Source organism: Macadamia integrifolia, unplaced genomic scaffold (assembly GCF_013358625.1).
Source record: "Macadamia integrifolia cultivar HAES 741 unplaced genomic scaffold, SCU_Mint_v3 scaffold629, whole genome shotgun sequence".
Classification (NCBI taxonomy): Eukaryota; Viridiplantae; Streptophyta; class Magnoliopsida; order Proteales; family Proteaceae; genus Macadamia; species Macadamia integrifolia.
In genome coordinates this window covers 340,200-364,922 of record NW_024870501.1, presented here as the reverse complement: position 1 = coordinate 364,922, position 24,723 = coordinate 340,200, and the positions used below count along the sequence as shown (strand labels likewise).

Here is a 24,723-nt window from a genome sequence, read left to right as displayed (position 1 = left end):
GCTTTTTATTAATGTTCTCATTTTTATTATAAATGATTGGAGTAGAATGTGATGAATGTGAACCCAATTGAAATAAAGATATAAGAACTAGAGGTAACTTGAGATTCAGATCGACCACGGCCCTAAGTAAAACCATTTAAGCCCATTGCCACCTCTAATTACAATCCCTTGGTCCAGCTCTGACATGACCAGGCTGTGTGGTTGAATTCATAAGATCACACATCACTAGGAAGTTCTATGGCTCTGGTAATAAAAATTGAGATGCGTAAATCACATTTAGGTCTCTGTTTCCTATCCACGCTAGTGGTTTACTCATCTCATTGTCTAACTATGGATTCTGATAGGGTGATACCAAGGGATCTAGGAAGAATAGGGACACTTAAATTTTATCTCTTTATTTCTAAGCCTTCTTCATCCTGGTTTTTTTGGAATGGTTTTACGTATAAATGCTTACAGTGGTGTATTTGCTCTGGGTATGGTAAATAAATGTCACAGATTGCTCATCAGGGATCCTTCACACAGGGATTGAACTATATGAATTCTCAAGTAATGTTTTCACCTCTGTTTCTATCTCAGCATTTAGATCAAAAGTTGCTTCAAATGACTGAGTGAGCAAGTTTCCTATTTCTTACATATTTCATATGGTAAACAAATCCCCCTTTACCTGGAACTGACAAGTATTATAGAAGGTTAAAGTGCATAAACAGAAAAGTTCAACAGAACTTCCTCCAAGCCTTTTCCCAGATGCATTGCCCTTAAATGTTTACATCATTTATCATAAAGAATGGGTGAGAATTGGGTGGACTTAGACCCTAAAAAAATCATCAGTCCATAATATTTCCAAACCCAGTGTACCAACGACAAAATTTTAAGATGCTCAATTAGAAATTAGTAGAACTATCAGAATGTCTACATTGTTTTTCCCCATCTAGCAGCAGTTTCCCCAGCCCAGATTTGACAGCTATGTGGCTTCCTTTCTTGGTACTTCAGGCTGCTGCTGTAGAGGGTTCCAAGAATGGAAACAAGAAGGGAAACTTGGAGTGCTGTACAGCTGGATCGATAGTGCTAAATATGGAAACTTCTAGAGGATCCAGCTGGGGCTGATAGGCCGCATAGAGACTGATTCGATGGGTTCCAAAACACAATCTAAAATAAAACAACCATCAACAGGGGTCAGATTTTATAATACCATCAACAGGGGTCAGCTTTGTCCCCCTCTCCATTAATGGACTAATCAGGGACTGGGACAAAGAGCTTCAGAAGCACTTAATTACAGACAACATTCGGGTATAGTCATTGCAATCAAAAATCAAAAAAGCACTTTCTGGCAAGATTGAAGACCTATCACAGGGTCCCAAATTCCTTTGACTTCAGGCATAAGAGTTAAGACACTTAAATACACTGTTAAAGTCGAATTGGGAGGTAGGAATATGATTGTGATAGTGGACACAGGAAGTGATCTGACATGGATCCAGTGTGAGCCTTGTTTTTCATGTTACAACCAACAAGATCCACTCTTTAAGCCAATGGCCTCCCCATCATACCAACCAGTTCTCTGCAACTCTTCCACTTGCCAGTCCCTACAATTTGCCATTGGAAATTCAGGAACATGTGGGGCTAGCCAACCAACCTGCAACTACTTTGTGAGCTATGGAGATGGATCGTATACTCGTGGTGAATTAGGTCGTGAACAGCTTAATCTTGGTACCACCACCATTCCAAAATTTCTCTTTGGTTGTGGCAGGAACAACAAAGGTCTCTTCAGGGGAGCTACCGGCCTAATGGGCTTAGGTTGCAGTGAGCTTTCATTAGTTTCTCAAACAAATAGCCAATTTGGAGGTGTTTTCTCCTACTATTTACTTTCAATAGAAGGTGATTTCAAATCCATAACTGAATTTCCGCTTCTTCTGGTCCATCCATTGGTTAATTTTTATTTCTTTTCTTTTCTTTTTTAATAAAAGGTCTGATCCCTTTCTCCTCTTTTTAGAGAGAGAGAGAGAGAGAGAGAGAGAGAGAGAGAGAGAGAGAGAGAGTACCTTTCTCTCATCCAACCTTCCAAAGTTTCAACTTAGGGGAAGTATCTTGTGAGGATGGTTGCATCTCAAGCAATTCACTAGGAAAGGGACCCAGTATCCAATTTTTTTAATCTTTTACTAAAAGATTCTTCACTAAAGACTGAAAAACCGTGAAAATGCAAATGATGATCAAGAAAGGGGGCATGCCTAATGAGACAACTTATACTATCCTAGTGGAAGGGATTGGCCATGAAGAAGAAATGAAGTTGGCAGTAGTGGTTTTGAGGGAGTTGTATAATAGATATGTTCTAAGTCTAAATACTATGGACAGGCTTGTGATGCAATATGATCTGGAATTGTCAACTCTTTAACTTAGATCGGTGTTACAAAGAGAAAAGCTCTTCCTTTAGCTCAGATAGCCACAGAACACAACTTAAAATAAATTTCATTCATCCTTATGTTAGTGTTATAACAGGTCCACAAGATGCACCAGCTGATTCTTGCTCTTTCTGTCTCTCAAAGCATCTGGTATCTTAAATATAAGCTTGAGAACTAAGAGCATATTTATTAGACTCAGATTCTGGTTCAGATCTAATATTTGATTCACAGTCTGGTAACTCCTGATTGGTTCATTTGTATCTGGATTCTGACTGATCTTTCGGAGAAGATCCTTGAATTCATCCTTATGAATGCAGTCTAGTACATTACAAGCATAAAACAAATAGATACAGAAGAAAGGTACAAACAAAATAAGCTTCAAAGTGCTAAAAAAAAGGCTGTCCAACTCTACTACATGCAAATCTAGCATAAAGTCATAAAACATAAGATAAAACAAGATATAATCTTTGAGGGTAGACCATGAGGGCATGATAGCAGTAAGGTAGAACACATTCGTTCACTTTCAAAGTCTTGGTGGATTCAAACCACCATAACCTAGGTATTAACCCAGGTGTTCTACCATTTTGAGCTAAAGACTTCTTACCTACAAAAAAGATTGTTAGTACATTATAGTAATAAGGAAATAATCATAATAATAACCCCACATATGGTTGGCAATGATGGAACCAACTTCATTAATGAAATAGTAGTTCTATTTACAAGGATATTACATAGAAGACATAGCACAAAAGAATTAACACCCAAATACACAGGAAGATGGTTAAACTATAACAATGGTTGAGCAATGACTGATCCACTACTACTTGGTTCCGCACATTTGGACTATAGGGTGGTTGATGAATAGCCAAGATGACCCGTGTGTTCCTATTAACACTTTCATTTGAATGACTTGCTCCTGTGTCTATAGTGTCTGTGCAGTCCCTCAACGCTGGGTCCAACAAAATGAAAGAGCCCGGATGTTTTTCACCTAACGGACATCTGTAAAATCGTCGTCCAGGATTCTTCAACGTTCGAGAAGTCTGGATGACCATCACCCCTTCACCATAGCTACACATCTGTTGTTGTGCATCCATTTCTCTGTAAAATGCAATACCCCTAAAAGAAGCTTACATAAAAAAGGGCTCCAACAGTGACAAAAAAAATATAATTGATATGGATATTTGATGGACAATATACTCTACAGAGTATGTAATACTTATATTAACATGATATAAGAGAAGATGCCAAAAGGAAACTATTAAAAAAAAAAAATTCAAGGCAAAAAGCAAACATCAATGTATGGTTTATAGAATATCCTTTATATGTCATATGTCATTGATAAGTGCCTAAGAACAACCCTTTCCCCTAATATTTCAGCATTCGAAACCACAAAGCAACTTGGTGCAGAGTAAAATGTAAATAATTAAAAAAAAATTCAATTTCAGAGATAGCAAGTTGAGCGAGGAACAGAGGCAGAGAGACAGCAAGCCAATAAAAATATTGAAATTGAAATTTTATTGAACAGAAAACCTAATATTTCAGCATTAAAAACCATAGAGCAACTTATTTCAGAGTACAATGTAAATACTTCAAAAAAATTTCAATTTCAGAGATAGCGAGTCGAGCAAGGAACAGAGAGACAGCAAGAAAATAAAAATATTGAAATTGAAATTTTATTGAACAAAAAACCTAATATTTTAGCATTCAAAACCACATAGCAACTTGTTTCAGAGTACAATGTAAATACTTCAAAAAAATTTCAATTTCAGAGATAGCAAGTCGAGTGAGGAACAGAGAGACAGAAAGCAAATAAAAATTATGAAATTGAAATTTTATTGAACAGAATTGTACTCAAGTCAGCCAAGGAAAATAACCCTAAATCTGCATTCCCGTCTTCACACATTCATGGTTTTCTTACCGTCACATTCGGCTAACCGTAATGTGACTGTAAGAAAATAACCAGAGAGGAGAGTTTTACCTTCGTGCATAGAGAATGAAAAATAAAATTTCTCCCTGGGAAAGTAGCGAGGATTCTGCAAGGGAAAAACAAAAGGTAAGTTGCAAAAAATAAAAAATAAAATAAAAAGAGAGAGAGAAGGCTTTGCAGAGACATTAACATTAACATGAAAGAGAGGGCTATTCATTCTTCGTTGAATATTTCATACCTTTGCAAAGAGCACTTCGTAACACAAGGAGAGAGCGAGTCAAGTGAGAAACAGAGAGAGAGAGAGAGAGAGAGAGAGAGAGAGAGAGAGGAGTCAAGCGATGAAGAGTCAATAGAGAGGAAGAGTCGACAGAGGGGAGAGAGTTGAGAGCGAGAGGGAGAGAGTCGAGAGAGGGAGGGAGAGTCGATAGAGATGGTTAGGGCAGAACCAAATCGTAACAAGAGAGGAAGAGTCATGAGAGAGAAAGAGAGAGAGTCGAAAGAGGAGAGAGAGGGAAAAACTTTCACCTTTTATTTCAAACCGTATGAACCAAACCGGTTTGCTCTGATATGGTTTGGTTCAAATTGGTTCTTCACTGATTTAAGGTTTTATCAGTTGCATAAAATCTGGATGACTCATTTGGTATTTGACACGCGTCACTCTCTGAAGGGGGTATTTCACAGAATTGTACCAGATTAGAATTGCAGATGATTCTTATCCCACGCTAACACGACCGGGCATTGCATTATATGTCAACTAGGTGTGCCAATTCATGCACTCCCTTATAAATGACCATTGCTGGGCTAATGTCATATGGATCCTCCGATATTTGAAGGATACCCTATAGTTTGGATTATTTTTCCGCTTCTTCAATCTCTACGACTTAGTGCTTACATTCACGCTAATTGGGCCAGCTACCCAAATGATCGATGCTCTATTAGTGGTTATTGCATCTACCTTGAGCCTAATCTCATTTCTTAAAGCTCCAAGAAACAACACATGGTAGAAAGTTCCTCCACCGAGTCTGAGTTCAAAGGTGTTTCAACACCGCTGCTGAGCTTCTATGGCTTCGCCAGCTCTTGCTCAATCTCAGTATCTCCACTACTACACCCTTGCTCTATTGCGATAATATCGGTTCCACCTTCCTCGTTGCAACCCACAATTTCATACCCTTACCAATTACATCCTGATAGATTACTATTTTGTGAAGGAGCTAGTTGCGTTCAGTAGGTTGTGCATTTACTTCCTTCCCATTTAGGATCAGATTGCAAACATCATGATCAAGGGTCTTCTTGCACCACATTTCAACACCTTACGGAACAAGTTCATTGTCTATGACCGGCCACTTTGCTTGTGGGGGTGTATCAAAGCCATTACCGACTCTACCTCTGCAGCTCAACCTCTAATAAATTCTATCCCTATCTCGTGCGCCTAATGTGTTTGTAACAATATAACATTTTTAGAATCCTCACTTATCTATACATCTTGCAAACAGTCCAAGTCTATCCAAGCACATTGGAATTATATCAAAGATATTAATCCCAAGGGGGTTGTTGAGTTGGTAAGGGACCTTCGCCTCAAGAAGCGTGTAGTTTTGAATTCGACTCATCTTGCATCTTTGTGGCCACTTACATGGGATATTTAGTGCTTTTCATTAATTTCGGTGAAAATTGAATGATTCTCCTTCAATTCCGGTATGACCTAATCCATACAATTATGGGATCAATATGAGCCCGCGAGATTAGTTGGGCCAAAGATCTGAATACATATCATTACAAAAAATAAAATAAAATAGAACACTGTATCAAAGATATACATAAATGCAAAGCATCCGAGTCTTAAGACTTGTGGGAATTCAATCCAAATTACAACTCCTTTCATCCGGCATTTGAAATAACCGAAGGACCGTAAGGGGAACAATGGCAATTAGCCGAAGTTTTTGCAGCCAGCAGCCAGCAGCCAGCAGCCAGCAGCCAGCAGCCAGCAGCCAGTGGATTCCATCTTCCTTCCTATTGCAGGCTTCGAGTTTAATAAAAAAGTTTCCGACAGAATGGCCACGCAGGAGGGGACAAGGTCTTTCGGGGTCAACCAGAGGAATTCCACAGCCGCGGGCCATGCCGCCAGCAGCCAGAAGCCACGGCAACGTCTGGATTGGGCTCGGGTTAACAGACAAAGTTAACGCCTATATATAGATATATTAAAGTGAATGTTCGTTTTTCGTGTATGCATGATTGCATGTTCATCATTATTATTTATCATATGTCGGTTATTTATATGATTTTTTTCTTCCCTATTTTAATTTGATATTTAAGTTTAAAATTATTAAAGGATATTTCTGTTAGATTTTGATAAGTCATTAAGACAATTAATTTTATTATCTTGGGTTTGATTTGGCGCTTCTCAAGTTGCTATGATCCACCCATGAGATCTTCACCAAAAGAGGAAAAAAAAAACCCTATGAGATCTTTTATTTAGTTATTTATTTATTTATTTTTTGGGTAGGGACACATGAGATCTGCTATGGTGTATATATGAACTTTCTTATAATAGATTTTGCTATGGTATAATATATCAGCTTTGTTATGGTTTACACGAGTTTTCCTAGGGGTGTCAAAAGTTGCCCGCTCCGATAGGTCCAACCAAAATCAATTGTATGAAGCCCAAGACTGGCCTAATGGACTACTAAATTTGTGGGCTCAAACATCGGCCAATTAATAATCAAGCGTCATTGTCCATTAGTGGTGAATATTGTGGCCTATCAATAACCGATTATTTAAAGCTCAATTAACTTGTTTAAGCTCATTTAGTCGATTATGGTTTGTTTATGATCCGTTTATAGCATGATTGATCAATTTTAAAGGCCAATTGCATATTGTCCGATTATGGATTGGTAATTGCTTGATTGAATAGAAACGTGTCTATGTCTATATCCTAAGCCTACAAAGTCTGATTACCTAAACGAATGGAAACGATGCATGGTCTTAAATTGATGAAATATGTGGCCAAATTAGGCTGGAGGAAAACCAATCAGTTGAGACCCCTCTAAGTTTTGCCATGGTGTACACAAGTTTTGTTATGATGTGTATCATGGGTTATGATTCCATGTATAAACGAGTAAAAAATCTTAAAATTGTATTAATAAAGTTTTGATGGTCAAGGTTATGGATTTAGCCTTATTATCATGACCTTATTCATTAAATGTGACCCATATGAAGCCATTAATCTGTGTGGCGCAAAATAAAATAATCCAACCCAGCCCAGTAACCAGAATAGGTTTGACCAGGCAAAATGGAGACCTGACTCTACAACCCATGAATGATGCGCCAGCTGATCCTAGTTAACCCAATCGACTGAGTTGACTCAGTAAATTTCATAAATGGTCTGTTTGGCTCATTATTAAGGGGCTGTTTGGTTGCTAGTTTAAGAACCTGTTGATTTCCTATTTTGTTACTGATTTAAAATCAGTTTGAGGACGAATGGCTTAGAACAATATTTTCTATGGGAGAACTATATTTTGTAACCCCATGAGAGTTTAAGAGGACGAGATTCTGTACTACTCCCACGACGGTTAGGGGGTTGGTTTTCTGTACTATCATGGTTATGATGTTTTAAGTGTTCGCATAATTTCTCTTAAATGTCACTGGAGCTTTGAATTTTAAACGTCACAAGAAGAGTTTTTATATGGATCAAGTGCCTTACGGTTTGTGACTACACAAAATTATGAGACACTACATATGTCACCATGATTCTTTTAAGTATTTATCATGCTTTGAAATGTCATGAAGCTAGGGGTGTCAACGGTCCGGGTTGGTGCGGTTTCGGTCCGGTTCCACCGGTTTCGGTGTGACTTTGGAACTAACCGAAACCGCCCCATTAAGGAATTATCGGTTTCGGTCCGGTGTCGGCTTCGGTGCGGTTTGGGTTCGGGTTGTACCGGTTTGGATTTATCAGGTTCATTTCGGTTTGGATCGGTTTTTTAAACCGGTATGGACCATTAGCTTGGGCACTTGGGCTTGGGCGCTTGGGCGCTTGGGCTTGGGCAGTTGGGCTTGGGCACTTGGGTTTTGACAGGTTGAACTTGAATAGTTGATAAATGTTGGGCTTGGGCACTTGGGCTACTGTTGGTCCAGTTGGACACTTGGGGCCTTGGGCTTCTCCCACTTGAGAGTTGGCCCAGTTAGATTAATGAGTTTTAACTTTTAAGTCCGGTTTTATATCGGGCCGGTTTGGATCGGTTCCGGTTTCGGTGCACATTTCCGGTGTTTTCGGTGGCCCAATGGTCTAACCCGAACCGAACCGAGACCGGATTCAATTTTAAATACAAACCGAAACCGGCCCGATAAGCCACCGGTTCGGTTTGGATCGGGCTTAATCGGTTCGGTCCGTTCCGGTTTAACCGGTCCGGTTTAGATATTGACACCCCTACATGAAGCCTTGTAAATTATTATTATTACTTTTAAACAGAGTTCATTCAATTAAAATAGAATAAACTAGCCAAAACCCGAGAAAAGAAAGACATGTGGGGCATAAGGTTTCAAACACAGCATGGTTAAAAAAACCAAGGAATGTCATGAGGTCTTGTTTTTATATGTCATTGATGAGACCAGTCGAGGACTCTGGATAGGGAATGGAAAAAACCAATAACCCTAGAAAAAGAGTTTTTATTTTATTTATTTTATTTTTTATAGGTAAGGGAGGGAAATAGGTCACAACAAGGAGGTTCGAACTTGATATCTCCTCGTAAGCATGAGATTTTTGTACATCACAACTCACCAACTAAGCTAGGTAGTTGTTTAAAAAAAGAGCTTAAAGCCCAGCAAACATAGGACAACGATATAAAGAGTTTTTCCTTCAAACAGGATAGAGTCATGAGGTTGACAGAGTAGGGTAACACATCAGCATAGATAAATAATAAATCTCAATCTTTGAGCCGCGTGCCAGACAGCCTTCCTTGGTAACCCACTCCCATTCCAGACAAACATCTGACCCAATTGTAGGAAGACAAAGAGGAGTGTCACAGTATGCATGCAATCCATGTTTGAGCGCATCCACTTTGACCACCATCTCATCAGCATCATCGATGGAAGGCCTTCCCGTGGATCTAATTGTTGGATTTATGGGCTAAACTAATTATTCGGGTTGATTAAATGGGTGAGAGTCAAATTGCATGAACCGGCTCGGTCCACTCTCAAGCTTAGGGATATGTTGGCTCAACCCATTGTGGTTTAGGATTTTGAGTGCAGGACAGTATTATAAATACTAGGTTTTGGGTCCTTACAACCATTATTCACTATTCCCCACTTTATCACTAAAGTGAGAGAACCAAGGAGGTTTAAGAGGCTGTAGAAGATCCATAACCAAGCCAAGAGAGCGAAAGTGGGAGTGACCAACATCAATCATCTTCAGCATACTAGGTGAAAGGTACAAATCGATCATCTATAATTTTATTAGATTCGTGTTATTGTTTTTCCTATGTGGTTTCCTCAATAGGGTTTCAAACTCAAACCCATAGGGAGTTCTAACAAGTGGTATTAGAACAGACCACATGGGACAAGAATCGATTGAATTTTTCTCATACATGAGGATTTTGATTATTACTTAAAACCTGATTTGATTAAAAATCATGAAAATCATAAAAATCGTAATTTTACCATCACTTAAAGATCCTATATGGGAAAACTTTCTTCATGAAAGTTGTAGATCACAAGAAGACGGTCGCGGTGGTATGCCGCAAGTCACCGGAAACCTCCGAACGTGCCGGCACACGCCGCTGGAAACTGGCTGTCGGAGGAGAGAAAAAAAAATTTCTCTAAAAAAAAAGAAAAAAACCTGCAGAACAGTTGCAAGGCGGCGGCTGACTTCTTAAAATTAAAAAAAAAAAAACCTTAAAGGCTTGTTTGGTTTTTGTTCATTTTGGGTTTTTATTTAAACTACTTTAAATTTCATTTAAAGGTTCGTTTTAAGGCCAAATTGAAATCTATTTTTTACGTTGGATTCCTTGTTTCGGGCCACATTTAATGATCTAATTTTTAATATGACATGTTTATTTGAAATTTTATGTTGTATTTAGTTTCAATAATTGAAACAAAATGACATAAATCAATGCTTTAAAAATATATATGTTATTGGTTACCATGAAATTGAGAAAAATTTTTAAATTGAGATATGTTAATATGGAAAAGGGTGTAAGCTTCTGCTCATTCTTAGCTGTAAAGTAATCTTTAGAAAACCATGAAATGATGAGGTGGAATCCACTAAAGTGGTACATCTTGTTATTTTATGATTTTCCACAGGGTAGCAATGTAGGTGACATTTGCCCAAAGGTGATGTCACCAAAGTTAAGAAAATGACAGTAACCTAGATGTTCCTAAGCCCAAAGGTGAAGGGATTTCAAAAGTTATTGTTCTTTTTACAGTAAATATGAATTTACAAGAGGACCAGTGCATTCTTAGCCCAAATGATAGGAATGTAGTTGCAGTTGTGACTCTTGTATGGTTATTGTTGTCCTAGTGACATATTTATATGTATGTTTTGAACATAAAGATATACATCTCCAATGGAAAAAATATGATAGAACTGAGTGAAATCCACAAAAGTGGTACATTCAGTTCGATTGTATCTTCCCCAACAGTAAAGGTGATACTTTCCTAAAGGTTATGTCATCAAGGTTTGAGGATAATCATCCACATTTCAGAAAAGGGACATTGAATTTAGAGTTCTTTTGCCCAAAGGTGATTGAATTCCAAAGTTGGTGTTGTTTTCACAGTTAAAAGAAGAATATAAGAGCATCAGCTAATTCCTGTCCCAAAGGATAGGGATACATTTTTAGTTGTAACTCTTATTTAAAATATATTGATGGTATTACATGCTTTTATATTATGACTTATATTTTGATATTTGGCATGTATTGTGTTGTTGTTACTGCTGTAATAAGATGGCCATTCCCTCAAGTTATGTATCTTCCATCCCAATACTCACTGGTAACAACTATCAAAAGTGGGTGGAGGAATTAGAATTGTATTTAGGTCTTCTTGACTTAAACTTGGCACTTAGGGAGCCTAAACCTAAGCCTCTCACAGACTCGAGCAGAAGTGCTGAAAGGACCAAGTTTAAGAAATGGATTAAAGCAAACAGAAAGTGCATACTGATTTTAAAAAAGGCAGTTCCTGAAATTATACATGGGAACATAGAGATCAAAGATACTGCAAAAGAATTTCTGGATGCTATTAAAGCTAGATTTCAACACAATAAGAAAGCTGAGAAAACCACATTGATGACCAGGCTAATGAATACAAGGTATGATGGATGTGGGAGTGTTAGAGAATACATTTTGGGTGTAGCTACTGATGCTGGTAAACTTAAGGATCTTGGAATACAGATCGATGAAGAATATATTGTACACATTGCACTGAATACCCTCCCTATTCAGTATAAGGTTATCCAATCTACCTACATTGTACTGAAGGACGATTGGAGCCTAAATGAGCTCATTTCCATTTGCACTCAAGAGGAAGAAAAATTGAAACAAACTAGGTATGAGAGTGCACATTTATTTCTTGAGATATTTGGTTTATGATTTCATTTGAGAATGTTTTTATAGGTAGTAATTGTCTTAGTTATAGGCAATATTTTGCCACAGTTCAAAAGGTAATGTTTGCCACATTTTAAGACAGTATTTGTCACAGTTCATAGGCAATATTTGTCACAGTTTATAGGCGGAAGGCCACAGTTAGATATTAACCACAGATCAAAGGCGATTTACCACAGTGAAGGTTAATATTTCAGTTAAGGACCTACATAGAATGACAACAGTGTAATTTGAGGATATGTCAATATTTCTATGATGGTATCCCACATTGATTCGTGTTAAGAAACTTACTTATGTTTGTAATAACAGAAAGTTGTATGCCGTATATTGAGGTGTATCTTCTGCTGTTATTCGATGTGAGTGGTTTTTCAACTGAATCACAGTAAGAGTGGTTAATGTAATAAGATTTTATGGCCACACCAATTTAAAAGACATCCTTATAACTAATGTAGCCCAAGTGGGAGATTGTTGGATTTATGGGCTAAATTAATTATTCAAGTTGATTAAATGGGTGAGAGTCAAATTGCATGAACCGGTTCGGTCCACTCTCAAGCCTAGGGATATGCTGGCTTAACCCATTGTGGTTTAGGGTTTTGAGTGCAGGTCAGTATTATAAATACTAGGTTTTGGGTCCCCACAGCCATTATTCACTCTTCCCCACTTCACCACTAAAGTGAGAGAACCAAGGAGATTTAAGGGGCTGTAGAAGATCCATAGCCAAGCCAAGAGAGCGAAAGTGGGAGTGACCAACATCAATCATCTTCAGCATACTAGGTGAAAGGTACAAATCGATCCTCCATAATTTTATTAGATTCGTGTTCTTGTTTTTCCTGTGTGGTTTCCTTAATAGGGTTTCAAACTCAAACCCATAGCAGTAACAAATTGCTGAAGACGAGAGAATCAGTCTACAACGTTTATTAGTCAAAGAGAGGACCGATTCGTCCAGTTCATAGGGGGCTGAACAAGCAGTCTGGCCTTTCTTTAATTAGTCATCTAACGGTTGGGAAGATTCAGACATGCATCTTCAAGTTCATTCGGCCGTTGAATAACTAATTCAGCCATTGAATAACTAATTGGGCGGCACTAGAATTGAGAAACATCATTTTTATAATAGACATGTTTCTTTGTTTCTAAGTGGTTAGAGGTTTTGGGTAGCGTTTGAGTGACTCTTTCCTGAGAAAACCAAGAACCAAAATGAACCGAAAACCATTTAATTAAGCTACCCCTCACAGTATTTTACTTGTTAAAGGCATGGTTTTAAAAACTAAATCATATTGGTTAAGATTGCCCAGATTCGATTGGTATTGGACAAGACCAATATTCCTTGATTTGATTGATTCAATACCAATTCATGGCATGGTTTTAAAAATCAGATTAGATTGGCTAAGATCGCCTGGATTCGATTATCAAATAAGACCAATCCCCGATTTTGATCGATCCAATATTGATCCATTGATAAGGTAAAATGCTCCAAAATACCAATTTTTTAAAAGGGGAAAAAGAAAAAAAAAAAGTTAAATCCATCCGATCTAATGATACTGATCCTATTCAACCTGGATCTGTATCGATTAAGATAGATCCCAAGTTTTAAAACCTTGGCTGGAGGTCGATCTTTGTTGAACCAAGATCAACCATAACCAGCTCAACAGTGGTTTAATCACCTGGTCCATTTTCAACTTTTGAATACATTATCAATACCTTTAAATTAATACAACTTGGGTGATAAGCATCCCTACGATCCCAGTTAATTTCAAAGTATAGTTTAGCTATTGTTATATATGACGCTGTCCAAACCTAACCTTTGCTCTGATCTCTTCAATATCAATAAGAAATTGGACTTTTTTCCTTTTAAAATTTTACGGAGGGGATGAGAAGTCTGAAAGATATTCTTTAAAAGTTCTGACATGACTAATTCCAAACCGACACATTCTTTTTTTATTTCATGACGTAAGGAGGATGGAAAGGGGAAAGAAAACATATAAGTGATTCTACAATTTATAAGAAGAAACAAGTTATTTATCAATAGATTCCAAAGTGCTTCCACCATGTAATGTTATCTCCACGTTACCCAAAAAAAAATGTGTAATGCTTCCTATAATTTAGACTCTCTTTGATTTAATTTATATTTATATTTATTATTTATCTTTGAGAAATCATTTGTGTTAATAAATTTCATATCACAAATAACAATAGTTTGGTTACTATTTATAGAATTGATTATATAATTAGAATGAGTTTGGTATGTCTATTTGCAAAATAAATTTTGTAGTTTTCAATTCCTCTAATTCTTTCAGTAATTTTATCAAACATGTGAGATGCCCTCTATTCAATGCATACCAGCATTTAAATTGCAAACATATCCATTGCTGCCCCCATCAAACCTCATAGCGCATTAGCGCAGTAGCGCTTCCCATTGTTGCCTGCTTTCGCACTCAAGAACAAATCAAAAGAAATGATTTCTGGCTACAAATCACAAATAGTTTTTCAGCCATTTGTGGTTTGTGATTTATTTTGATTTGTAATAAATAAAAATAAGGATTATAAATCATACCAAATATCTACAAAAAATAGAAATATGTCTAATAAATACAAATATAAATCATACCAAAGAGAACCTAATAATTTCTATTATTAAAATAGTTTCCTATGGAAACCTTCCAATATATATCATAGTTACTAGAAAAGAACCCTTTATCCCTCTAAATCGTAAACTATCTGAGCATAATGATGATAATAACTAAACAAATGGAAAAAAAAAAGGTTCTCTAAGCCACTAGAAGAGAGTACATGATCTATTTATATCTCTCTTCTTTTCCCATGAAATGATCTCATTGCTCACCCATGTACAAAACCTTTTCCTTATACCTTATTGGTGCACTCCTCTATTCCACTTGGTTAGAGACCCTCTACCTAAACAAAATCATGGAAGCTCCAACTAATTTCCAATCATAGAGTGTCAATTCCAAGCCCGATCAAGCCTGAAGCACCTTGGCCTGATTAAAATATGTGTCGACTAAAGCTTGGCTCAGTTATAATCGGTCATTCCCGATATGAGCATCATACCCATTGATTGCCATATTAGGATCGACTGATTACAAGCACGACTGAGTCTGATCCATTTAGCTCGACTAAGCCTGACTCGTTGATACCCTTTTTTCAATATACTCTTAGAGTCTTGACCATCACCACGAAATATGAAATAAAGGTTCATAAACAAATTCGATGCCCTTAACTTAATAGGATATAGTAAGGACTTTTTAAGTCCCATCTTAAGGCCCATTTTACTGGTATTTTCCTATTTAAAAAACCAATTTAAGGCATGGCCATTTTAGAGTTAAGCGGCCAGTAGCCCATGTAAGGCCCATTTAGCCCAATTAAAGCCAAAGCCGGATCCCAATTATAAATAGGACCATACCAGCCCAACATAAGGCTGATTAGTTAAACTTGCAGTCACAATGTACGGTTTGAAATTGGCTAAGCCCAGTTAAACCCAATGGAGCCCAACTGATTGACACCTCTAGCCAAACCTATTTACATACAACTCCCACATATAAATGATGCCCTCATGATCACATGGAGTACTTTAGTTAAGGGTTGAGTAATTTATGTATTAGATAGGGTATGATTTTTATTCTATTTTTATGTCAACTTGTATTATTCTATCTAAATCCTGATAAAAACATTGGCACTTTCGGGGGCCATTGAGACCATCCTCTAGTCATATGGTAAATTTTTAGCCAATAAGAATTATACTACATGTGATGGAACCTAGATACCAAAATCAATATAAGAATACTTCCATAAGGCGGGGAGGGAGCAAAAGAGATGACAATAGTAAGAAATTTGGGATCTCATCAAAACTGCTGACCTTTTATTAGCAATATGAAATGCTACAGAACCATAGGGACTTATACCTACCTTACCATAATTTCCATACAAATATTATTTCTCACACTACCCTCCCCACCCCACTGCCCCACCCAAAAAAAAAAGAAGCAGAGAAAAACACAAAAAACATAAGCAGATGTTGGCCGGGATAGAGATTAGCTAAACTTGTAAGGTGTTAGCAATATCAATGACAAATCGATATCTAATGTCTCCTCTTGCAAGTCGGTCCATGGCTGTGTTCACATAGTCCATTGATATAACTTCAATATCTGCTACTATGTTGTGCTTCCCTGCAAAATCTATCATTTCTTGTGTTTATTTCATCCCACCAACTAAACTTCCCCCAACAAGCTTCCTCCCTGTCATTCAAAATGAAAAGAATTTTAGAGTCAAGTCTCGATATATGGTTTTTGGCATTTCATCATTACTGGGCTAGGTCAAGACTACTTATTAACTCCCCGTCTCAATTACTTCATCATGCATGGACTTGGACCCTGCTTATTTTGGGCCACCATAGTATAGGTAAGTCAAAAAAAAATATCCATCTAAGACACATTTCATTCATTTTCAATTTTCTATATCAAGATCATGTCTTCATATATTGTAGCATATATACAAAGACAAGAAGCTAAGGCTATGAGATTTTTATTTTTTTTATTAAATTTCCTTACCCATAAGCAATGGAAAGATTGGCAGCTCCACTGTTTTCTCTGCTACACCCACCACCACTAGCTTCCCATGAGGCTTCAATAGATCAATCAATGGTGCCATAGGCTGAGGTGCAGAAACCGTATCTATAATGCCATCCATTGTGCTCACCGCACCCTATACATCAGTTCATTCAAACAAGTAAAATTAAAAGATAATCCTATGATAGAATAGCAATGATAGATAGGGAAAAGCTTGTAAATCCGATATATTTCAGATACCCAAAATTTGAGATCATGTCAATGTTAGGACTTGGTAGAACTCATCCTTAAAAACTAGCTATCATGAAGAGGTTAAATCCCAACATGCTTGTCAATACCTTGAAAACTTAAAAGCTCACCTTCATTTGGTCAGAGTCCTTGCTTCCCAAAAACGAATCAGCTCCAAGTCGTTCAATGGCTTCCTTCTTCTTGCTTGGTGAAGTACTGATCACAGTCACCTTCATGCCAAAGGCCTTAGCAAATTTCACTGCTATATGCCCAAGTCCACCAAGCCCTACCACTCCTAAATGCTTTCCTGGGTGATGGAGTCGATAGTATTTTCAGGTAAGTGAACAACAAAGTGCTCATTAACAACAAGGATATCGGAAAATCCACCGTAGTTTTTCTTTCCGGTGCCATCGTCATACATGGTGTATACTAATTCCACCTTGGGGCAATGGAAAAAAATCGTCTGCAATTCGGATCTGGTACAATTCTGTGAAATACCACCTTCAAGGGGTGACACGTGTATTCATCCCTGGCAGCCTTGAAATCGCTCTTATCCCCAAAATATAATAAATTTTGTATTGAAACCAAAAGCTAGAGATGACCATAGTAATAGAGCATATTAGTTATTGTGTCTATCAATTTTTGGAAGAAAAAAATTCAAATTTTATCTTAACTATTCAAAAAATATTTACAATTTGGGTTAATTTTCAAAGATAAAACTAATGTGTGTGTTTTCTTTCTAAGTGTGTGTGAGTACACGTGTGCCAGTGTATGTCTGTGTGTTGCAGTTTTTGGTTACGAATTAAGTCATATTCCTTAACCGTTCGGTATTTGAGTTTGCGTTGTGGGCCTGCGGCATGAAAAGTTCATGCCCAACCACAATATTAGGACAATACAATTGCACTCAATCCTAAACTGATGTGGGCTTGCTTAGGCTTATTTTTGGCCCAATCCATCCAGACCAATTATCAGAAGGTATTACTGGAGTAACTGGACAATATTACTGTAAAATCAAGATGACAAGACACTACTATAATAATTTCCTGAGAGTTTTGAGGTTCAGGAGAATCAGGAGTATAGTGGACAAAATTACTTCTTATTACAAATAACAAGATTAAGACAATCTTAGCACCCCAAGAAAGGGAAAACACTTGCAAACTTAAATACATAATAGAGAGAGAATAAAAAAAAAAAAAAAAGGAAAAAGAAGAAGAGAGAGAGAGAGGAAATTTTGATTGCATTTGTCATCTTCTTTTGATCACCTTTTTTCATCTTCTCAATCTTCTTGTCTTGGACTTTTTCTGTGGCCTAATTGGTGCCACTCTAAAAGTCCTTATAATCCATTCATCTTTGAAAATGAAATATCCTATGACAATTCCAATTATCATTCCGCATCCATAACCCATCAACATGAATTTCCAATCAGATTTGAAGTCATTTGTTGACTTGGATTTATCACCTTGTGGCAACATATCATCACTGATAACTTTGCATTTCCTTGACAAAGGCAAACCACATAATTCTGGATTCTCAATGTAAGAACTGTTTGAAAATGTATCCAATTGATGGCCTTGTGGTATTGGTCCCTCAAGATGATTTTGGGTGAGGTTCAAGAATTCAAGAAATGTGAGACTAGTAAGTTGCAATGGGATTTGCCCTGAAAGCTTGTTTTGTGAGAGATCCAAGGACTCAAGCTCTGCCATCTTTCCAATGGATGAAGGAATCAGGCCGGTTAAGTCATTGTGAGACAAATTTAGAAGCACAAGTGATATGAGGTCTCCAATCGCTTTTGGAATCTCCCCTTGGAAACTATTGTTGGATAGATCAATAGCTGTGTAGATGGTCAAGATCCTCACTAGTTTCATTTCTTGCCTTTTGTTCATGATTGTCACTGAGTCTTTGTAGTAGCAATCTCCAATATACTCTAGTTTTGGTTTGTGTCCATTCTTTAGCATCGATGCCCCCAAGCTTCGAAAATATTCAGCTGGCAAGTTACCTGTAAATCTATTGGATGAGAGGTCCATGATTTGCAACATTGGAAATTCAACTAAGGCTTGAGGTTGTTCAATGGAGCCATAGAATCTGTTGGAATGCAATACAAGAACTCGCAACATAGGCAATTTCCCCAACCAGAAGGGGAAAGTATCAAATATCTTGTTCTTCCCAAGGTCTAAAACCTCTAGTGATGTGCAATTAGCCAATGACCTAGGCACTTTCCCTTCTAATATGTTTCCATTCATTTTGAGTGTCCTCAGGCTACTTGCATTTGTAAATTGTTGAGGCATTCCATGAAATCTGTTCCCTTCCACATCCAATACTGTGAGAGTGCCAATGGAACTGAGACATTCCGGAATTGAGCCATTCAAATTGTTGTGAGAGGCATCAAAGACTTTTACACTACTCAATTTGCATATTGATTCAAGGATTCCTCCAAAAAATCTATTGTTCGAAATTGAAAAGAATGTGAGAGAGGATGGTGTTATTGGGATAAACCCTTCAAAAGCATTTAGAGAGTTGTATGAAAGATTCAAACGCCTTAAACTTTCCTTCCATATCCAATTTGGTAATTGACCATAAATGTTGTTGTTTGAAAGGTCTAACCACTCCAATTTCTCTTGAGTTCTCAAGAAGTTCGGGACTTCTTTAATGTTGCAAGAACTCAAAAGCAACACTTTAAATTGGGGAAGAGCAGAACTACTATTGCCAACTTCAACTGACAACATGTTGTCTGAAAGGCCAAGACCCCAAAGGTTCTTAAGGTTCCCTAACATGTCCAATTTTACAGTGCCACTAAAGTCGTTAGATCTCAGATCGATGGCTTGAAGACTTGAGAGTTGAAAAATTGATTTTGGTATTTCTCCATACAAATTGTTTCTACTCAAAAGCATTGCTTCCAATGATGAAATAGATGAATTAAGAAACAACTCAAGTGGACCTGTAAACATATTATTCCAGAGACGTAAGAACTGCAATGATGGGAGTGAAAATATAGAAGAATGGATTATCCCATCAAGAAGATTGGAGGAAAGGTCCAAAGAGACTAGATAGGTAAGTTTTGCCAAAGAAGATGGAATCGAACCAATGAAAGTGTTCGATGAAAGATCTAACTTTGTTAGTTGGGTGAGGTTTGTTAGGGAATGTGAGATTGATCCAGAGAAATTGCAATTAGAAAGTTGTAATGTCATCAAAAACCTAAGATTTCCAATAGAATCAGGAATCCCTCCTTACAAATTTGTGTAAGATTGTCTGACAATTGACCAGTGAGGAGAGGATTGTCTGACACATCAAGAATCTGAAGATTGGGTAGATGAAAAACACTACTTGGGAACTCCCCATACAATCCACAAGATCTCAGACTAAGAATTTTCAAATGAGAGAAATTAGCCAAGATCTTTGGTGCTTCAACAGAAAGATTATAATTTTCATCAAGTTGGAGTACTGAGAGGAAGACAAGCTGGGAGAGAGAAGAGTGAATAGGACCTGAAAGACCACATCTAGACAAGCTCAATTCACAGAGGTTGGGAAGTGACTGTGGCAAGACCTGAGATCAATGATCGGTTCCTTCTGTGGAGAACTCTACACCATCAAGGTACAATTCCATGAGAGATGTCAGATTCTGGATCAACTCCTTAAGGTTAGGTCTTTCCAGTTTAAGGCTCCCACCATTACAACGATTGTAGTAATCAGTGGAGAGATCAAGAGAAACTAACCTTGTTAGGTGTGAGAATTCCCAGGGTATCTGGCCTGAGAAACACGTAGTCGAGAGGTTGAGATGGGTCAAGCTTGGAATTCGATCAAACCCAGATGGGATTGGAGTCAGCTTGAAGTCATTGTAAGCAAGATTGAGCCTTTGGAGATGATGGAAACCAAAGAGGCTGCTGTTGGAATAGATAGGTCCCAAAAGCTTGGAACTCAAGTCGATACCGATCACGCAACCAGTGGTCAAGTTACATGTGACGCCTTCCCATGAGCAACAATCCGTTTCTGGTTCCCATAGACTGGAATTGAAGGACTCTTGCTGCAATTGCAAGAGAGCATGTTTTTGACCTTGGCAACTACAGTGCTCCCTCAAGATGATTGCTCGGTTCTGAGGCACAAGAAGCAATAGGAAGAAGAAACAACAGAGGAGGAGAAGGTGATCACCAAGGGGGAGATCTCCCATTCTTGAGACATCAAATTAAGAAGAAAATAGAATGAATTAGAAGTAGTCTTTTAGATGGTATCAGAAGAAGAACAAGATCTAGAACCGGATGAGGAAAAGAGGAGCTTCAATACCACCTTTTATCTTTGGAGATAATATTCGTTTAACATGCCATGTTGATTGACTAGTCACAAACTTTCTTCAAATTCAAAATGAATGATTGAAATGTCATCATTCATGGAAAGCTTGATAATTTGAAAGTTAAAAGAAAAAGTGGAAGTTTCCTTTTTATCTTTAAATATAATATGCTCATTTTAATACCCAATGTTGACTGACTAGTCATAAACATGATTAAAATTCAAAATCAATTACTGAAATGTTTCCAAAGCTTGATAATCTGATAGTTCAAGGAAAAGTGATGGTTCGCCTTTTATCTGTAGTGGTAATATTTGTTTTAAATAGTTTATGTTGAGTGACTTAGTCACAAATTTGATTCTATAATACAATGTAAGATCAAACACCAAGAAATACGAATAATAAAGAGACAATAGATTCGTACGACACAGAGATTTAATGAGGTTCACACACCAGGGTGGTGTGCTACGTCCTCAGGCGAAGAGGAAGATGATTCACTATGCAAAAGAGAAATTACACCCTAACAGCGGCGAGGAAAAAACTAGCACTGAAACCCTAGCTGCGTGAAAACCCTGGAATACAATGACTTTCTCAACAAGCAACAGTACATTATATATACTCCAAATCGTTGGTTGACCCATTGGGTCGCGGTCGATCCGATCGAACCATACCGCTGCGCCCCCGCACCCCCATACGAGATCAGTGATGGGCTCCAGGCTTGGGCCTATCGGCCCAACCCCTCTGCTTCCATCACATATCTCAGAAAATTTTCCATTCGAGTCGCCACCAAAATATGTCGAATCGGTCAATCTTCAAAACGGGTCAAGAATTCGAGACAAACTTAACATACAATATGATTCATGAAAAGATGGCTAATCAGAAATTTTTAGGAAAAGTGGAGAGTTCATGTTTTATCTTACGTGGTGATACAAGTTTCCACACTTTTTTTCTAACGTACAATATTCAGGAAATCGAGTGGCGCTCAAAATTGATGAATTAGAAGATTCTGTCAATCATAGAATGGAATTTAACCGGATCATTCTATTCATAAAGGATAGTGCATTCCTAGCTAAGGAGTCAACTAATGAGTTGCACTCCCTAGGTACAAAAAGGAAACTATATTCTAATAAAAAAATAAGAGGCAATATGTAAGGTTTCCTCCACTACCGGCTAGAGGAGTAGATTAATTGTGCTACTCCTTGAGATGTATGTGCAAAGCTCCTTGCAGTGTAATTCTACCAGAAGGTGGTCAAAAGATTCTGAGATCACCCCCAACATGCCACACTATGTATAGCCAGTGCCACACCCAATAAGGATGAATGAAAGAGCAAAAGTTCAGAAATTACTGCATATACATGACCTCGATGATATCTAATAAGAAAACAGATGGATACCTCCATAATCACTAACTAAAAAATTTGGCTTAAATTTAAAATGAATTATTAAATGTTCACTTAAGGAAAGATTGGTAATGTAAAATTTAAGAAAAAGGGGATTCTCCTTTTATCTTAAGAGCTGATTAACGTTTTTAACACTTTATGTTGACTGACTTGCTAGAAAATTTGGCTCAAATTTAAAACAAATCATTCATAGAAAGATTTGTAATGTGAAAGTTTAAGGAAAAGGGGACAGTTCCCTTTTTTATCTTTAAGATGTGATGAAACTTTTTCTGTTTCTTTCTTTTCCCTCCCCCCTCCCCCCTCCCCCCTCCCCCTCCTGCCTCCTGCCTCCTGCCTCCTGCCCTCCTCCCCTTTTTGGTGTGACTAGCTAGAAAATTTGGCTCAAATTTTAAATGAATCATTCATAGAAAAGTTTGCAATGTGGAAGTTTAAATAAAAGTGTAGGGTTACCTTTTTATCTTAAGATGTGATGAATGTTTTCAATAATCTATGTTGACTGATTAACGAGAAATTTTGAGATAGATTCCTCGATCTCTCTTACAATTAACCACCTCATCCCATCTCACACCATCTATGGGGTGTGCTCATTTTCAAAATGAATTATTAAACGTACATTTACGAAAAGATTGTTAACGTGAAAGTTCAAGGAAAAGTGGAGGGTTCCCTTTTTATCTTAAGAGGTGATACACGTTTTCAACTCTCTAAGTTGACCGACTAATCTTTTTATCTTAAGAGGTGATACACGTTTTTAACTCTCTAGTTGACCGACTAATCACAAACTTGGCTCAAATTAAAATTTAATTATTAAATTTTCATTCATAGAAATATTGTTAATGTGAAATTTGAAGGTGCAAACACACAATCACATAATGCTCACAAAGATTTGCATCGTTCGACTAAATTATCTACGTCCATGGTGAGATAAGATCTACTTTATTATTAATAGAGAATAAAGGTACATCTTACAACTGCTCGTCCTCGCACATCTCTCAAATTTATTACAGTGAAAGAACCCTTGTTACAAATATATAGTGAAACTCTATACTGATAATTTATCAGAATACCCATATAGCCTTAAAAAAAATTCTCGAGAACTTTGGTCTCCTAACTACTTTTGAAATAAGCAGCCCATTTATGCAAGTGGCAGAATATAAGACATCATACCCCCACCAAAATCTACTTGTCAAAAAAAGAAAAAGACCAAGAATTGGAATTTGCAACAAAATCGACCTCCACCTATTCCAATTCTCTGCTGAAATTGGTCATGAATCAATAAAAATTGACTCGAATCAACTTGAACCCTAACAAGTCCCCAATTATTTGAATTGGAACCAGCTTGAATCGGAAATGGGAAACTGGCGACCTGATTCCGATTCTTAGAATTATGATAAATGCTTATTTAATCTGTCATTTCATTAATGAAGGTCTACCTCTATTTGAGCTTTTCATCACTCACAAATCTATTTTCCATTTTACTTTTTGAATTGTAGTCTTTGATATGAAAACAATCATAGGGGTGAATGGGAACTAACAACTTAATTTAGATTCAACATGACTGTGTCAATATCATTGAGGGTAGAAACGACTGAGTTTCCATGCACCCGCGGTGAATGGGAAATTGTTCCTGCTCACCGCGATGTGGGATCCAAGCCACTCAAGGGTGGGGGATTAGGGGATGCACATGCGGCGTTTTATCTTTTGATCCACATAGTGAATTCACTGTGCGGCAAAGGAAATTTTTGTCAAGGTAAAAAAATGGTTGAAGATTCACCCACTGCTTTGGCCGGTTGGGAAATTATTTGAAAGGAGTGCTCAGCTTTCATTCTCATTCTCATTTGTATCGTGTCAAGGTATTCAATCTCTCATGGGTAATTAACTATTGGAGTCATGCAGTTGTGGGGTCAATATGGACTCATGGGACTAGTTAGGCCGAAGGCCTGGATACTCATCATTAGTAAAAAAAAAAAAAATTATGAATGCCCACAAAAGGGTAAAATTGTTAATAAAATTACGATAATAGTTTAATACACAAGGGGAGAATGGGAGTAAGACCACAGATATAAGGTGAAGACAAGAAATTTAAAACCGATGACCTCCAGTGAGCCTCCACTCTACCGGCAAGGTTCCATCTGATTGGGTAAGTAATTGTATTCTAAACCATCTACACTGTCACACTGTCATGTCAACGTCTTTGTAGTCAAACATTAATGATGATTACTTAAAATATGCATTTTTATACCAAGGATTAGACTGTTACCTCAATTATGATCATGGTTGTAAGTTTCGGTATGGCTCTCCCAATCCATATCAGTTTTGAACGGTATGAATTAGGGTAA

The 24,723-nt window shown here is 37.4% G+C and overlaps 1 protein-coding gene and 1 pseudogene across 1 annotated transcript; both read right to left on the bottom strand.

Annotated features, from left to right (window-relative positions):
• Window positions 1–15,912: 15,912 nt before the first annotated feature.
• LOC122069509 lies at window positions 15,913–17,667 on the bottom strand (annotated as a pseudogene).
• Window positions 17,668–17,788: 121 nt separating this feature from the next.
• On the bottom strand, window positions 17,789–20,983 carry LOC122069496 (receptor-like protein 33). Its single transcript, XM_042633523.1, has 2 exons — window positions 20,422–20,983; window positions 17,789–19,048 (listed from the first exon to the last, which is right to left on the bottom strand). Exons 1-2 carry the CDS (start codon window positions 20,871–20,873, stop codon window positions 17,980–17,982), a joined length of 1,521 nt encoding a protein of 506 aa, XP_042489457.1. The 5' UTR covers window positions 20,874–20,983; the 3' UTR covers window positions 17,789–17,979.
• Window positions 20,984–24,723: the final 3,740 nt, after the last annotated feature.

Bases quoted from the DNA above. Each gene is read 5' to 3' on its own strand.
- LOC122069496 (XM_042633523.1), bottom strand. From the start codon at position 20,873: ATGGGAGATCTCCCCCTTGGTGATCACCTTCTCCTCCTCTGTTGTTTC. The intron at 19,049-20,421 runs GTTAGTTTCTCT...GGAATGTCTCAG, and splicing joins GAATTCTCACACCTAACAAG to TTCCATTGGCACTCTCACAG.